Genomic DNA, 18,824 nt, shown 5'->3' with positions numbered 1-18,824 from the left:
GTTTCTGCCTATTGCAAATTAAGACCGACATATATTATCAACTAGCAGACCCGGTAGGCATTGTGCTGCCTAAACTTTGGCTTACCTGCCATTTAAGATTTCGCTACTGCTCAATCTTATTCTTACTTTTTCGACTTCATCTCCTGCTCTCTACTCTTTTTTGTTCTTTTTGGCCTTTTACAAGAGCTTTCCTTTAATTTCTTACCATACCTTTCTCTTCACCTTTCTTAAGCAAATCACACCATATATATAATTTTTTTTTTTTTTTTTTGAATAGGTCGGTTCCCGTTCAACTTCTCCGAAACGAACGTAGCCCTCTTCGAACTTCGATTTTTCTACATAATTTTAAAAGAGCATGAAAAATTGCATACTAACTGTCCCTCTTTCCTCTCTCTCTTCTTCTATTTCCTCTCCCACTACCTGTTATTGTCTCCTTTTTCGCACTTCGTTAACTTCACATTTTCCTGCACCCTATTTTTCTACCTCTCCTTTTCCCTTTCTCTTGCCGTTCACCCCCTTTTTCTCTCCTGTTCCCTATGCCCTTCTGTCCCTTATAATTATCATCCTCGTCACCATCACCGTCTCCGTCTACATTCAGACAAATCGGTCCCTGGTAAATTTTCTAGGAAACACATTTTCTGTTTCTTTATAAAGGTCAAATACTTCTTAAGCTTACCAAAAAATTTAATGTTTTCGTTTCTTCTCCTCTCTTCTCTTCCATTTCCACCTCCCTTCCCATGACCTCTTCCCTATCTTTCACCCTGCTAAACACAGAATAAGCTTCCTATGACTCTTCCATATAAAAAATCGTTACAGTAGTAACGTGGGTGATTGGGTGCGTCGTGATTCATACGAAACACATTCTACGTTTAAGTTTATCAGACGCGCCCGCGTTCCAGCCATGCAAAGTACTGTTCTGATTTTTGTACTGTTGTTACAGTCAATAATGCAACCTTGTTACAATAAATAATTAAGCTCATATTTATACATACACACATACACGCTTATGCATATGCACTAAAGTGAATTAATTTATTGAGTTAACGTACCAGCTTTTATGTGTGTGTGTGTTAACTTCGTCCATTTTGATATCCCGCCGTGCTCATTGTGGTCATAATATAATACTTTCGTTAGTTACAAATGACCACCACCAGTCTGTGATAGTTCAACTCACGTATTAGCCACGCTGTCCCATCTCATCAGGTAGCTCTTACAACCACGCAGCGAATCATTCAATAACACCAGCAGTTTTGCTATTTATAGTGATATACGTAATATTATACTCCTGCTCACACTCGATTTTGTTTCAATTAAGCTTTAACTACGATGTGCGTACTTGCTTCTCATTGTTCATGTTTTGTATTAATAGAGATTCATGATATTAATCAGTAAAGTATTACCGGATGATACGTGGGCGTTTTTGTCATTTATTTTTATAGTCTGTGCAAATACAATATAAACAAGCAAATTGTGAATTTAAATATGGCATTTTGTTTATTTAAAATTTTTTCGTTAATTTACGAAGAGACAGATCCTTGATATGTAAATCATCTTACGGGCGCATCTTATCTCACAATCTATGTATAGCAGGCCCATCTTATCTCACAATCAATACTTGCTTTTAATTTACGGTAACTAACACTATTTACTCCCAAGTCCTGAAGGTTTGTGACTGAATTGAGTGTTCCCTAACTACCTCACACAGTCCGACATTTTCCATGATATTGAAGCATTGCCGTGAACAAAGAATCGTTTGCAAGAAAATTGGCCCATACCTGAGTATTCGAGGATACTTGGCTCATATGTGACAAAGCAATGTCACCGCCAGAATATTTTTAACACAAAAGAGAATATTCTTTCAGGGCAGATTTTTAGAGTAATAACAAGAACACGCACCTGTTCCTGATTTTGGGAAGTCTTACAGTCACAAGCATGTAAAAACAAACCTGCCCATATGTATGTTATTATATGTCAGGTTCTTGAACACCCTGAAACAAATAGCCTAGGCCTGTTTAAAAATAATGTCCCATCTTTGCAGTCCTACCTGGCATTTTACTTACAACTTTGTCTTTGTCTTTGACAGATGGCTAAAATTGAAATGCACAAGTCTATAGCAGTATTTCGTTAAGTGTCAATCTCATCAAAATTATGGGATTTAAGAAGCAGCTACAGGTAGAATTTGGTAAAAAATAAGATGTTGCTAGGAACATACAAGGCAATGGATAGATCGGCTAAGATCAACGTATTGTCAGTTATTATAAGCAACATGTTGCCAGTTCTACTCGACTTATTTTATTTTATGAATTTATGGAGTCCGATGGCCGGAATTAAATCTTCTAATTAGCATCAACGGGAGTGTTGTGATGCACAGCACAGCCCTCAGAGCCAGCTGTGGGGGCAGAGGATGTTTCTTCTCACAGTGCACGTACTGACAAATATAGGATTTCTATTGTTGCAACAACGCTGGGTACGAAGCATAGGCAAACAATGCTTAAGTAACTTCTTGGATCTCAATCTTCCATGCGCTTCCTTATGGTAAGCACTGATAAGAAATGTGTTTCATGGCAAGAAAATAACAATTCACCGTTCTTAACGTTCAAGTTCTTAGCACAGCTGAACATGTATTGGGATGTTTGAAAGAACGTGTTCCTTATCTCCAACTTTTCGTTTGGTCTCATATTAAATTTTCCATCATATTTGTCTAATGCTCTCGGAGTGTAAATGACACGATTAGCACAGAAAATATCGGCTTAAAAGACTGAAGGTTGTAGCAATTACGTCATAAGTGTCAGACTTCTGAATTTCCTGTGAGAGAGTGATACGACTTAAAAAACAGTGCTGTCCTTCACTAAACAACTTAACCAAATTTTGTTTTTTGGGATATTTGGAATTTTGAATTTTTTTTTTATTTTTTTGAAGAATACTTTCAGCACCGAGTGTACTTTTACAATTTCGTAACAAGCCAAATTATGTTAAATGTTTTACGTTTTATTGCAAATATTTTTTGTTGCTGTTTCGGTTATATCGTACAATTATTGCTGGTGTTTTCTCTTTTAACATTCACGAACAATGCCTGATTGTTATATTTATATGTCTCACATTTTTTTTTAGCATAATTATTTACACATACACATGATTTTTCACTTTTTAACATTCATTCAATTAAAATTAACTTTTGATTTATTTATAAACGTTGTTATTGTAAAAAAAAATCGTTGCATATGTGGTTTTGTATACAAAAACCATTTTTATTAAAAATACTTAAGTATTTTTACACACAAATTTCTTCTATATTCACTTCACATATTCTGTAATTGAAGCTTGAATTTATCTACATGTTTCGTATTGTTTTTTGTTTTTTTCATTTCATGGATTAATCAAACAAATTTATAAACGTTAAATTTAATTATAAATTTAAATGTTATTGACTGCTTATTACTAATTAATTAAGTAAGCGATTGGCTGCTTCACGAAATTAATAAGCTGAATACTAATTTATATGCCGTTTTTGTACATTAAGTACATTGAACCGGCAAAAAAAAATAGTATAAGGAAGGTGTTTTGGAATGCCGCAATATTTAGATCTGAGGCCAGTTAAGCTTGAATACCCACTCAATTTCGATTCTAAGAACATTATTACAGATTTATAAAGGCCGCAGTTCACTTAAAATTTAGGGAGTGTAGAGGCTTATGAACCTCATATCGTATTTTTAAACGGTTTTATTTAGGTTGACTTGACAGGCTGCATGGCTGCACGGCCGGCGGTTGTGAACGAATTTTTTAATTAAAATTTAAGTAACTTCCAGATAAGCTACAAGCTTGAAACTTGGAATATAGTTCAGAACCCAATGACAATGCAATAATACGAAAAACTCGTCGCTAGGTGGCGTAAGGATCGAGATATTCACAAAAATCGTATTTGTGGTCCGGTTTGGCTCATATTTGGATCACATAATACATACAAGGATAGAAAGCGACTTATGAAAAAAATTGTCGCTAGGTGACGCAAATACCAAAATATTCAAGAAAATCGTATTTGTGGTTCGCTTTGGTCCATATTTGGAACAAATATTACATACAGTCCCGTAGAATAGACATCAAAATATTTTAGAGTTCGAGGAGGGACAAGCATACGTGGCGCAGTAAAGTCGAGTAAAGTCTTTGGAAGGATTATGTATTGAGGACTTAGATTGTAACAAATTGTCAGGAAAGAGTCCTTGTAATAATGAGTCACTAAATGAACTAAGTAGAATGAGAAATAATAGGCAATTAAATAAAGACTAAAAACTTGAAAATAAAATAATTAAAAAAAAAATTTAAGTTAACGGTTTTATTGAAAACAATACTTACATGAAATAATAATAATAGTAAAAGCTAGAAAATAATTAGGTAGGTCCTAGGTATTAGTCCTCACACTCCTCATCAATCGAGGGCGTTGATCAAATAATTAAATAAAAGCGTTGGACGCGTAAAATTTCTATAGATAGTCGTATATAAGACCAACTGAACCTTAATCAGGTTATGCTACGCCTTACATTTTTAGAAATTTCATGTGACCAACGCTTTTATTTAATAGTCTGATGACTAGTACCTAGGACCTACTTAATTATTTTCTAGCTTTTATTATTATTATTATTTTATGTAAGTATTGTTTTCAATAAAACCGTTAACTTAAATTTTTTTTTTAATTATTTTATATATTTTTAAAAACTGTGGCATACTTTATGGCGCGTATTTGACCAAATTTATCAGTAAGCTTGTAGGGCTGCACAAAAATTTAAATAAGCATTCAATAAGGTACATGTTTTTAGAATGTGAATTCAAGACCTTAATTTTCATGGAATCACTCTCCATATCAAAAAAAATTTTTGGTCTTGTGTTAATGGATGAAAAACATAGTAAATCATATGTACTTGTCTATATCATGCACGTACCTGATCAGTAAAATTATCCGTATGGAAGAGCACTTTGACATAGTTGGTCTCACTGATAAATGTTTGCGGCTGTTCCGCTTCACCACAAAACATGCCTGGCTCGCGACGATTGGATACATCCGTCTTTGCATTGCCATCGACAATCTGGAAGAAAAATATATAAGAAATCATAAAAGTGAATAAGTTATAAGCAACACGTTCATGTAAGAACAAACCCCAATAAAATATTGCTTTGCAAATAATTCAAATGCCTGCTGAATGAATGATGAGCAACAAAACACAAATTGTCAGTATGCGCCTAAAACTAGGCATACGCTCATATTTCTTGCTCTGGCATATGCGAATTTCTGCAATTTTATTTATTTACGGTTTTTTGCGCAACCATCTGTTATTGATTGCAAATTTGATTTACTCCGTTAAGGAAATTTTATCAGTATTACTGTGGCGTATTGCGTTTTATTTTTAGGGAATAAAAACAAAGCAAAATGTTTTTGTTGCATACTTTTTGTGCCTTCGTTTTGTAGCAACAACAATTTCCGGCTTACTTCTGGTTGAGTTTTTTGTTACCTCGTCTCAGTTTTTCTTTTATCCTTACACACTTGTGATGCTTACTTTTGCGTGCTATACAAAGTGTTTCCACCTTTTTTTTGCCTATTTTAAGGCATTCGTTTAGGTTGTATATCATAACGTGCGCCGCAAAGTAGACAACGGTAAAGTGTGAGAAGCTGTCGAAAAAAAAATTTTTTTTTGGAAAGAAATTTCATATGTGTGTTTATTTTATTGCCTCCCCGCCAGAATCTTTCCTGTCATACTATCTTCCGAGTCTCATATATTATCAATTTACCAAGCACTCAAACGCAAACTGAAGCAAGTAATAAAGGCGCAGAGAAAAATTATGAAAAAAAAAGTTTTCTTCACTACAAGTAGGCGCTTTTATTTGCGGTACCCATATGCGCATGAAGTGCCTTTCAGCAGCAGTACCGCCGTTCCACTTCCATAGCGCTTGAGTATTCATAAATTACCCAGCTGATTTTTTTTATTCATTGCCTAGCACAACCGGACGAGTGGTCTGCGCTACTTTTGTCCGTTGCCCATAAATCATATTTTCCAAAATAAAATTGCAGACTTTATGCGCGACAGTGGCATATGCGTTTCTATACTCATATATGCCTATGATGTATTCGAAATTATTGCATGCTTTCAGGCGCTGAAAATAAATACTGGCACCCAAACAAAGAAGCCTATGCCTTGGTTTTGTGTTGCATGCTTTGTTCTCGTTTCGGTAAACAAAGTGGCATGGTGAAGAAAACACCTGCTTATTTGTATGGAAAATTACTTGCCAGAGATTTTTCTTTTATATACATATTAGTATCGTGCAACACGTAAAAGTATGCTATAAATTGTGTTGAGTGCTCATTGAAGTGCTTTGTTTTGCTGCTACTTACTTATAATTTCACAGTCTTACTCACACTTCAACCCATTTTTTCCGCTACACCTCTATTCACACATTTGCTTATGCTGTTTTCAATTCCTCTTCCCCTTCCGTTATCCTCTTCGCCCTTTTTCTAACTTTTTCCACTCACTCACCTGTAAATAACCGCCATCGCAATGTGTTGCATTCAACAGAGTACCAACTTTAAACTTTTTAAAACGTAACCGCAACACAAAGTCACGCGGTGCACCTTTCAGCGTACGGAACCGATACCAGCAGGTCAACGGCCGTCCTACATTTAGGTTATTCACCTCCGGTGAACTCACATCCTCAAAGATATCCACTGTTTTGTTGCACTGATCCTTGCTGAGGTCCGCTGCTCCGCTACCTGTAATGAAGTGAAAATCAGAGTGTAAATATGAGTTGTGGTAAATATGTAAATGGGAAGTGCATAGAAAATAGAATTATAAACAAGTGTTTGGCATAATTTTAGGCGCATCAAAATGTTGATAGCATTGCGTGAGTGGCTGGCGGAATGTTTGAAGATAGCATGCCAACAGGGGTTATTATATTTTTCGACTCATAGTAAAGTACGGGAATCACCTTTTATATATTTTCCATTACAAAGAATATGCAGGTGCCCAAAGGTATGATAAAAACAAGTAAAGGTGTCTAAGTTCGGGTGTAACCGAACATTATATACTCAGCGTGAGCTTCAATTGTACATTTCGTTTCAGATAAATTACTTTTCTACATAACACTTGACACCACCCATTTAAAAAAAATGTCTCCCCATTTCCTTTTACAATAAAACTTGATAAGTGAAATATTATTGATTCAAAACTATTTTTTGCTAATTTATAGCTTATTATTCTAGTATACGACAATTTTAAATTTGTTTTATGTCTAAGTTGGTGGTCTTTAACCGATCTCGTCCATTTTTCCTAGAAATATTTCCTGCTGCAGGGAAAATCTGTGTACCCAATTTTATTACAATCCGAAAATTTTTCTTCGAGTTATGGCTCCCGAAGCATAGAAAATTGCTTAGTCATAAAAGGGGTGGTGTCACGCCCATTTTTAAAAATTTGAAGTCTTTTCTATTTATTGTTATAAATCCACTTGGGAAATGAAATACAATTGGTATAAAGCTCTTTTTTTGCAAAGATATAGCTTATTTTATTCGTCCATGACCCCTTTAAAAATATTTTATATAAAAGTGGGCGTGGTCCTTAATCGATTTCGTTAATTTTTCTTCACAGCATTCCCTATAGTAAAGGCAACCTCTCTCCCGAATTTTGTTACAATAGGTTTAACGATTTTTGATTTGTGATTAATAATATTTGTAAAATTGATTTTATCGCAAGTGGGCGGTACCACACCCATTTTAAAAAGTTTATCCAAATTTTTATCAAGAGTCTCAATATCAGTCCACGTGTGAAATTTCAATATTCTAGGTGTATTATTTACTAAATAATCAGGTTTTTTGTGTTTTCCAAAATGTTATATATATAAAAAGAGGGCGTGGTTATCATCCGATTTCGCTCATTCTCAATACCAATCAATTCTGGGTCCAGGTAAGCTCGTGTACCAAATTTGGTGAAGATATCTCAATATTTACTCAAGTTATCATGTTAACAGGCGGACGGGCATGGCTCAACCAAATTTTTTTTCGACACTGATGATTTTGATATATGGAAGTCTATATATATATCGATTCCTTTATACCTGTACAACCAACCGTTATCCAATCAAAGTTAATATACTTTGTGTGCAAAGCACGCTGAGTATTATAAAGCACAAACATGCTTCACACAAATTTTGTTTATTTGCATTAGCGTGCAATATTTTTTTATTATTTTGTCATAAAAAATAACAATTTTGCATTTAGTATCCTGTGTTTCGTTGACTTAATGGTTAAGAATTTCTGAGGAGCCCTCAGCTTCGAATTGCAAGAATAGCTTTTTCTTAGCGAAGGGTTACAACTGGTAATGTTTTCTTTGGCGGAGTGTCAGCACTGTAATAAGTTTTCAATACACAAAGTAAATTTAAATGGCCTATTTTAGGACGAAAAAGCCTAAATTTAGTTTTCTCACCTTACGTTCACCGGAATATACATCCTTAGCGTACTTATTTCTTAGTATGGATAGAAAAATTAAATTTGTAAAGGAGGTAAAGATAATGACTGGAGACAAAAAAATATATATTTTACATAATAACTTGATAGCATACTTTTTGGCGTTAGAATGTTTTCGAGCAAAGACCTCCCAGAAGCATACACCCAAATTAAATGTGGGCCTAGCGTAAATAAAATTTTTCTCTAACAATATCTTCACACGTCGATTTGTTTTTTTACTGGTATGCTTCGGGAAGATTCCTCTTTTCCTTACATAAGAAAAAACCTTATGTAGGTTCTTTAAGATATCTTTGAAAAATATTATCCGCAAAAAAGAAGTAGATGTTGAAGTGGTCCGCCTTAAAAGCCTACAGAACTAACAAGTAAGGAAGGCTAAGTTCGGGTGTAACCAAACATTACATACTCAGCTGAGAGCTATGGTAACAACATAAGGGAAAATGACCATGTAGCAAAATGAACCGAGGGTAACCCTGGAATGTGTTTGTATGACATGGGTTTCAAATGAAAGGTGTTAATGAGTATTTTAAAAGGGAGTAGGCCATAGTTCTATAGGTGGACGCCATATAGGGATATCGTCATAAAGGTGGACCAGGGCTGACTCTAGAATTTGTTTGTACGATGCGGGTATTAAATGAAAGGTGTTAATGAGGGGTTTAAAAGGGAGTGGTGGTAGTTGTATATGTGAAGGTGTTTTAGAGATATCGACCAAAATGTGGACCAGGGTGACCCAGAACATCATTTGTCGGGTACCGCTAATTTATTTATATATGTAATACCACGAACAGTATTCCTGCCAATATTCCATGGGCTTTTGATTTCGCCCTGCAGAACTTTATCATTTTCTTCTACTTAATATGATAGGTGTCACACCCATTTTACAAAGTTTTTTCTAAAGTTATTTTTTGCGTTAATAAACCAATCCAATTACCACGTTTCATCCCTTTTTTCGTATTTGGTATAGAATTAAGGCATTTTTTTTTTTTTCATTTTTCGTAATTTTCGATTTCGAAAAAGTGGGCGGGGTTACAGTCGGATTTAGGCCATTTTTTGTACCAAGACAAAGTGAGTTCAGTAAGTACGTGGACTAAGCTTAGTAAAGATATATCGGTTTTTGCTCAAGTTATCATATTAACGGCTGAGCGGAAGGACAGGCGGTCGACTGTGTATAAAAACTGGCTTCAACCGATTTCGCCCATTTTCACAGAAAACAGTTACCGCCATAGTATTTATGCCCATACCAGATTTCAGAAGGATTGGTAAATTTTTGTTCGACTTATGGCATTAAAAGTATTCTAGACAAAGTAAATGAAAAAGGGCGGAGCCTCGCTCATTTTGAAAATTTCTTTTATTTTTGTATTTTGCTGCACCATATCATTGCTGGAGTTGAATGTTGACATAATTTACTTATATACTGTAAAGATATTAAATTTTTTGTTAAAATTCGACTTCTAAAACTTCTAAATTACCTTCTTTTAAAAGTGGGCGGTGCCACGCCCGTTGTCCAAAATTTTACTCATTTTCTATTCTGCATCATAAGGTCAACCCACCTACCAAGTTTCATCGCACTTTTTCGGTTTTTCGAAATTTTCGATATCGAAAAAGTGGGCGTGGTTATAGTCCGATATCGTTCATTTTAAATAGCGATCTGAGATGAGCGCCCAGGAACGCACATAGCAATTTTCATCAAGATACCTCAAAATTTACTCAAGTTATCGTGTTAACGGACGGACGGACGGACATGGCTAAATCGAATTTTTTTTCGATACTGATGATTTTGATATATGGAAGTCTATATATATCTCGATTTCTTTATACCTGTACAACCAACCGTTATACAATCAAAGTTAATATACTCTGTGAGCTCTGCTCAACTGAGTATAAAAAAGAACAAATGTAAGGCGCAATAACCTCCGAAGAGATTTTAGGCCGGTCTTCTTTTCCTACTTGTTTTATACCGACTCCGGACGGTATCAGCAAGGCAGATGAGTTTTCACTGAGAGCTCTTTATGAAAGAAATACACTCGGAGAGCTTGCCAAACACAGCCGAGGTGCGATCCCGCTTAGAGGAGTTTTCTTATAATTGAAGAAACTTGTTTCCAAGATTTTGATGTTGCTTTTCCCGGGGCGTGAACCCAGGATCGACAGTTTGGTAGGCGGAGAATGCTACCATCACACAACGGCGGCCGTCATACCTCGCAATACAACTCGAATATTATGCAATGCTTTTCTTTCCAATTTCGCAAAATGCGACGCAATTAAAATTGTGCAAAAAATATTAAAGTTTAGAAATATGAAAAAAGCAAAGTACTTGCAATTTAAAATTGTGTCCTTTTATTACCATCACCATTTTTTTATTAACAATTTCTGTTTATTAAAACCTAAACCATTTTGTCAGCTAAAAATCATCGTTCAGCTGTCAAAAGAAAACAAGAATTGTGAAAAATAAACCAAAAATTCGTTGCATACTTTTATGCGCATTGTCCACTTCATTTCAATTGTCATTTTTATTATTATCAAACGAAAGCAAGCAAAGTGTAGCGGTGCAAGAATTGCTGTTAGCTTCAAAATGTCCAACTTATTTTGTCGTATTATTACTCACATTCTGTGTGGCAATGCCTTTTTACTGGCTACTTTCTTTACTCTGTGCTTCTTTTGTTGTTGTTAGCAGTTGCAATTGTATGAGCGCTATTCATCATTAAAAGCAGCCACAGCAAATTCATCACGATTTTTCACTTTGCTGAAAAGTGAGCACTTGCATTTCGTTCGTCCAACGAAATAAATAAAAGTGGGAAGCAATAAAAGGAAAAAGTAAAGAAATTACAGTTCTCATTTTATTCATATCGTCAGCTATAACTTTTGGGTATTTTAAGTTTAAAAGAGAACCGTAGCGTGTGGGGGGAGGGGGAGGAACGATCTCTATCCCTCCGTTGGTCATTTTGTGTTTGCTTTATTTAAAAAAGTTTAACAAGTTAACTATAAGCCCTGGGTTTCTGCAATGATATGACCCAACCAAAAGTCTAAACGCGCTTATTTGTACATATTGATCGGATGATAAGATACTCAATTGTCTTTATAAAATATATAACTTTTTTTACTACAGAGCTGAAAACTCAGGATACAAGCAATCGCTATTTGCCTTGCCTGGTAAGCTTTCTTGGCTTGAGTACTTCAAAATACTTATCTGCAAAGCTGATTAGTATGAACCTGATCGCGCGTAATGAAACAATATGCCGCGCTTCCTTAAAAGCCTTACTGCAAACTTAGGAGCCATTTGTATAAAACATCCGCTGAAACTCACAAACAACGCATTAAATTCTCTTATAATAATAATAAGAGCGTTCAAAATAGCGAATCCACAGTCACTAAGCGGCTAGCTTACCCCAGCTCTTTGTGGCTCAGACAAAGCTCTACGATATGACACATGAGAACAAATAAAAAAAGTTGGCTACAAAAATTTATTTATGGACGAGGAAAGCTTCAAGAATTCGGTGTAGCCAAAGAAACGTACGGACGCACATATTTTGAAAAAAATTGTTGGTGCTCCACTGTACAATGTTGCCCAGGAATTCCAAAGACGAGGGCGGGGTAGGGCTTTTGAAGTCACTCTGGATACTTCGATTGATGGCCACCCTTCTTTTCTAAAGCCGTTGAGAATAATGGAGAATTACTATTTAGCACGGAAAAGCCATAAGCAATACTCCGTCACCAACACACGCCACCTTTTGTAGGGTTTCCTTAGTTTTACACTATCAAATTTGCTATAGACCCTGCCTTATCCCCACATATTCCAAATGTCCAAGAAAATTGTATGCAGATAATTCTGCTAGGCATCATTTTGATGCCCTACGAGAATATCGAGTGCTCTACTGTTCGTATAGTCACAGGTTGGGTTTATGTCGACATCGATATAGCCCTCACAAGCGAATATCAGTGATGCTATATTGGGCCACTATTTGCTAAAAGGAATGGTAAAGAGAATCGGCGCGAGACTAGCAGTTCCTTATTGGTTTCAAGCATAGTTGTAAAGGTTTGATATCTGCTAAGCCTGATTCAACTTAGAAAATCACGTCATGCACGAATCACATGAAGATCTATTATGATATGTATGTAAGATTTTGGGGATAATTTAATAAGGTCCCGCTATCCAACGGCAGTCCATTCTACCAGCTATATATACCCAGCTAATTTCCATTAAAATTTAATATTTTTTCAGCGTTAACGAATGGTTCACTTTGCTTGAGCTGCAAAAAGTTTAATTGAAAAGCAAATAGAAAAAAACAATAAAACGATCAAAATAAGTATGCCTGTGCAATGGTTATTTTGGCTCCGTGTATCTCCCAACAACATCACTTTGTCTCCGGCTGGCTCCCAAAAACAAGAAAATCGAATTAGGTAGAGTGACACTGAAAAAAGTCACAGCATGCTTTGAAATTCAAATATTAAGTTGCTCTCTGCGGCACGAAACTCAAAAATCGTTCACTGCTTGTCGGCCTCCACCGGCTGCTGTATTTCTTTGTATTGTATAGCTCTTTTGTATGTTATTTCAGAGCGAAACACGTTTTGTTTGAATTATTTTTTGCCATTCCGGCAATTAATTTGTTGTAGTTTTTACTTGCGTTTGGCTCCGTTAGGTTAATCGGTTGATCACCCTTGGTTTTAAGTAGCTCATCGAAAGTCACACTCCACTTTTCATCAAAATTTTGCTACGCCTCTGCTTTGCCCACTTTTGCTGCTCTAAGCATTTTAAACACTAAAGTTGAATGTAGAAGCACACCAATCTTTAAGTCTTATTATTCTTTAACTTCAATTTTATACTTTTTAATTTTTATACTCAGTTGAGCAGAGCTCACAGAGTATATTAAGTTTGATTGGATGACGGTTGGTTGTACATATATAAAGGAATCGAGATTGATATAGACTTCCATATATCAAAATAATCAGGATCGAAAAAAAATTTGATTGAGCCATGTCCGTCCGTCCGTCCGTCCGTTAACACGATAACTTGAGTAAATTTTGAGGTATCTTGATGAAATTTGGTATGTAGGTTCCTGAGTACTCATCTCAGATCGCTATTTAAAATGAACGATATCGGACTATAACCACGCCCACTTTTTCGATATAGAAAAATTCGAAAAACCGAAAAAGTGCGATAATTCATTACAAAAGACAGACAAAGCGACGAAACTTGGTAGAAGAGTTGAACTTATGACGCAGAATAGAAAATTAGTAAAATTTTGGACAATGGGCGTGGCACCGCCCACTTTTAAAAGAAGGTAATTTAAAACTTTTGCAAGCAGTAATTTGGCAGTCGTTGAAGATATCATGATGAAATTTGGCAGGAACGTTACTCCTATTACTATATGTACGCTTAATAAAAATTAGCAAAATCGGAGAAGGACCACGCCCACTTTTAAAAAAAAAATTTTTTTTTAAGTAAAATTTTAACAAAAAATTTAATATCTTTACAGTATATAAGTAAATTTTGTCAACATTCAACTCCAGTAATGACGTGGTGCAACAAAATACAAAAATAAAAGAAAATTTCAAAATGGGCGTGGCTCCGCCCTTTTTCATTTAATTTGTCTAGGATACTTTTAACGCCATAAGTCGAACAAAAATTAACCAATCCTTTTGAAATTTGGTAGGGGCATAGATTTTGTGACGTTAACTGTTTTCTGTGAAAATGGGCGGAATCGGTTGATGCCACGCCCAGTTTTTATACACAGTCGTCCGTCTGTCCTTCCGTATGGCCTTTAACACGATAACTTGAGCAAAAATCGGCATATCTTTAATGAACTTAGTTCACGTGCTTACTTGAACCCCCTTTATCTTGGTATGAAAAATGAAAGAAATCCGACTATGACCACGCCCACTTTTTCGATATCGAAAATTACGAAAAATGAAAAAAATGCCATAATTCTATACCAAATACGAAAAAAGGGATGAAACATGGTAAGGTAATTGGATTGTTTTATTGACGCGAAATATAACTTTAGAAAAAACTTTATAAAATTGTTGTGACACCTACCATATTAAGTAGAAGAAAATGAAAAAGTTCTGCAGGGCGAAATAAAAAACCCTTAAAATCTTGGCAGGTATTACATATATAAATAAATTAGCGGTATCCAACAGATGATGTTCTGGGTCACCCTGGTCCACCTTTATGGCGATATCTCGAAAAGGCGTCCACCTATAGAACTAAGCCCCACGCCCTTTTAAAATACTCATTAACATCTTTCATTTGATACCCATATCGTACAAACGCATTCTAGAGTCACCCCTGGTCCACCTTTATGGCGATATCTCGAAAAGGCGACCACCTATACAACAACCACCACTCCCTTTTAAAATACTCATTAACACCTTTCTTTTGATACCCATATCGTACAAACACATTCTAGAGTCACCCCTGGTCCACCTTTGTGGCGATATTTCGAAACGGCGTCCACCTATAGAACTAAGGCCCACTCCCTTTTAAAATACTCATTAACACCTTTCGTTTGATGCCCATATTGTACAAACATGTTCTAGAGTCACCCCTGGTCCACCTTTGTGGCGATATTTCGAAACGGCGTTCACCTATAGAACTAAGGCCCACTCCCTTTTAAAATACTCATTAACACCTTTCGTTTGATGCCCATATTGTACAAACATATTCTAGGGTCACCCCTGGTCCACCTTTTTGGCGATATCTCGAAACGGCGTCCACCTATGGAACTAAGGATTACTCCCTTTTAAAATACTCATTAACACCTTTCATTTGATACCCATATCGTACAAACGCGTTCTAGAGTCAACCCTGATCCACCTTTATGGCTATATCCCTAAATGGCGTCCACCTATAGAACTATGGTCCACTCCCTCACAAAATACTCTTTAATGCCTTTCATTTGATACGCATGTCATACAAACACATTCCAGGGTTTCCCTCGGTTCATTTTCCTACATGGTTATTTTCCCTTATGTTGTCACCATAGCTCTCAACTGAGTATGTAATGTTCGGTTACACCCGAAATTAACCTTCCTTACTTGTTTTTTTTAATTTTCCCTTTGTTGATGGACTTCATTTCATCATTGTAATTTATTTTGCGGATTTTGCAAATGAACAAAAGGACACTGTGCTGAATTTGTAATTCGCGTACGCCGTCTTTTGTGTTGCTTGGTAACAAAACCGCATGTCGCTGACACAAAAATAGTTACCAACCGCTCCATCAGCCCTTCATCATTTTTACATGGAGCAGTTAGTCTTCACTCTGCTCTTAACTAAAATAAAACTAGACTCGCTATTCTAATTACAACAACTTGAGTGAGTATACTGAGTCGTGGTGCCGTGTATGTATAGGTTGACTGTGATTTGAAATGTTGGCCATTGAAATCAGCCGTTGTCATTTTGCTCCCCAACAAGTCTCAAATACTACAAAGTTGCGTGAAAGATTCCTTCAAAACTTACAACTATTTCAATTTTTTTATTATTATATTCCATTCTTGTGAAGGAAAAACTGAAATTGTGATCTGCCTTAACAAAGGAACCAAAAGATTGAATAAATCAGAAAATCTAAAAGACATACGCAATCGGCTTTTGGTATTTCAGTGAATCACAAAAAGTTCAGTAAGAAGTGGTAAAGGTATTTTTCGATATGACTTCAATGGTTTTCGTCTTTTGAATCATATCTCGGACTCACTTAAACTGAAAGTATAGCAATGGAAATATAAGAAAAACGAAACGAAATACCCAACCTTAAAAATATTCTTGATATTAACGCCCATCTATTTGTAATTTATTAAAACAGTCAAAATTCTTAGTGTCACTGTGTTATATAGTTTAATTTTTCTATAAAGATGAATCCTTTTGCTTCCTTAATGTATGCCAAACTAAGTTCCAAACTTTGTAATTCACGTACCAAACGTGTAATTACACGTGCACGATAAAACGCAGTATTCATCCCAAAGTGATATAAAATCCATTTTACATAGAGCCGGTACTTTAGTTCCCACCATATTTAACCAGTCAATGCAGCATAGGCAAACAGTCAGCTACTTTATCACTCTGGACGTAGACTAGCACACCTGAGGTTAAATTCGAATATTAGCTAGATACCAGTCGAAGGGTAGCACGAAGGGTAGCAGAATGTTAGCTGTATAGTCACTATACTGTAGAGTGGGATGGAAGCAATGTGCTTAAGGAAAGTTATTGACATGTCACCATTGACATGGCACGTTATTGATTTTTCAACAGTTAGTGATATTCTACCAAAAAGTTATCGATTATCTATCGAAAAGTAATTGGCACGCTACCAACAACTTATCGGCAAGTTATCGATGTACTATCGAAAAGTTACCGATTGATTATCTAAAAGTTATTGACATGTTACCAACAAGTTATCGGCAAGCTATTGATTTTTTTACTAGTTATCGATATGCTACAAAAAAGTTATCGATTTATTGGCAAATAGTGTTTGAAATACTATCGATAAACTATCAAATAGTTAGCGAGGTGTTATCGATTTGTTATCTTAAATTTTGGAAAAATTAACGATTTTTTATCAACAAGTTATCGATTTAATATTGCAGTTAGCGATATTCTACCGAAAAGTTCTCGATTATATATCGAAAAGCAATTGGCATGTTACCATCAACTTATCGGCAAGTTATCGATGTACTATCAAAAAGTTACCGATTGATTATCTAAAAGTTATTGACATGTTACCGACAAGTTATCAGCAAGCTATTGATTTTTTACCAGTTATCGATATGCTACAAAAAAGTGATTGATTTATTGGCAAATGGTTTTTGAAATTCTATCGATAAACTACCGAATAGTTGTTGAGGTGTTATCGTTTTTTATCTTGAACTTTTGCAAAAATTAACGATTTTTTATCAACAAGTTATCGATTTAATATTGAAAAGTTACCGATTCTTATCGGAACTATCAACAACTCACCGATTTTTTATGAAATAGATACCAATTTTTATTGGTCATTATAAAAGGTCATATACAGATCATTATAACCTATAACAATCCGATAAGACACCAATAAGAAGCCGATGATTCGGGGATAACAACTCAAAACAAACCGATAACTTGACGATAAAAACTCGCAGTCTATATACAGCTTATAATAAAACAATAACTTTTCGGTATCGAACGTCAACGAAAAGAGGCAGACAAAATTCGAATGAAAAAATTCAAAATAATTTGTTTCTGGTTGCCTCTATTGTGGTTTAACTTCAACGTTTAGGGAGCTCTAGTTTCCTAGACGTACACCTAGTATACCAACTCAGCTCAGTCTATACGACGAAAACTCCTTCATATTCCTTGACGACGCATTCAGACTTTCTCCACACATACTTCTCCTAGATGCCTTGCCTTGGACTGGATATTTCAGGATTTCTGTTTATATTTTTCGGAGCCACTGTGCCCAGCGCCCTTGCCGCATTTCTGGTTAGTATTAGGGTTTATATGTTAAAAGTAATGTGCCAAAAAGTTGCTGACTTTCTTTGTCTGGATGTAATCTCGACTATTGTGTAAGAGACGGTTGCTAAAATCGCCTTCTGATTGTCGTCTTCGTTATTTTAATTCCGTGGTGGCTTTAAGTAAAGATCTATCAAACGTGAATGCGCCGCAATATGATAGCCGTGCCGTTTTAGTAGCAGGAGCCTTAACTTTGCTTTATTACTTCAAGCTACTTGTATGTTCTACAACTGATTTCAGAAATAGTTCTCCTCGGGTTATGTTTTCCTCAAGCAAATTCTTCTCTATTTTCAGGTCATCTTGTTTGAACCGAGATATGCGAAGTACCTTCCAATCTTGAGCTCTATGACCTATATCCATCTCATGATAGCATTATCCCTGCATCTTAACTTCTGTCGAAATTATATTTGATGTACACCTTATCAGAGAGTTTTGTGTGATCAGTTGGCTCTAAAGTCAGGGTCTGCTTCGCGACGTCGCTCACCCTCTCGGAAATAAAAATAGTATCATGATTATCTATCTCTCTTTTCCTAGTGGCTTCCGTTTTATACTTGACATAATATTACTATTTCAGCTTTGGCAGCTTTACTTGGCGTAGGATTATTTTAACCTCTCTCTCTCTCTTCGCTTTATTTTTGAGCTTTAACGGTGCTATAACGTATTTGCTGCTGGCCTGCCTAACGACCCTTTGACTGGTTTGTCGCAAGTTCTTGCCAAGCGATCGCTCTTCGGGCCAGCTGGTACGTTTACGGATACCAAGACTGGAAGCGCTTTGTCTACCCTGAAATACTCAGCCCAAACTGATGCTGGCTCCAGTGTCGAAATATACCGTTCGAGGTCCAGAATTCAAAA

General features: G+C 35.8%; 1 protein-coding gene across 5 annotated transcripts in view; it reads right to left on the bottom strand.

Moving 5' to 3' along the window:
- Window positions 1-18,824, bottom strand: part of LOC137243174 (uncharacterized) — a 371,575-nt gene that overhangs the window by 84,996 nt on the left and 267,755 nt on the right. For all 5 annotated transcript variants that reach the window (XM_067770531.1, XM_067770532.1, XM_067770533.1 and 2 more), the window contains exons 4-5: window positions 6,522-6,754; window positions 4,935-5,078 (exon numbers count right to left, since the gene is read on the bottom strand). In XM_067770531.1, coding sequence (XP_067626632.1) covers window positions 4,935-5,078; window positions 6,522-6,754 — 377 coding nt within the window. The remainder of the gene's footprint in view (window positions 1-4,934; window positions 5,079-6,521; window positions 6,755-18,824) is intronic.

Source organism: Eurosta solidaginis, chromosome 3 (assembly GCF_040869045.1).
Source record: "Eurosta solidaginis isolate ZX-2024a chromosome 3, ASM4086904v1, whole genome shotgun sequence".
NCBI lineage: Eukaryota > Metazoa > Arthropoda > Insecta > Diptera > Tephritidae > Eurosta > Eurosta solidaginis.
Note: the sequence above shows the minus strand (reverse complement) of the source record. Positions and strands in the feature narration are given on the sequence as shown.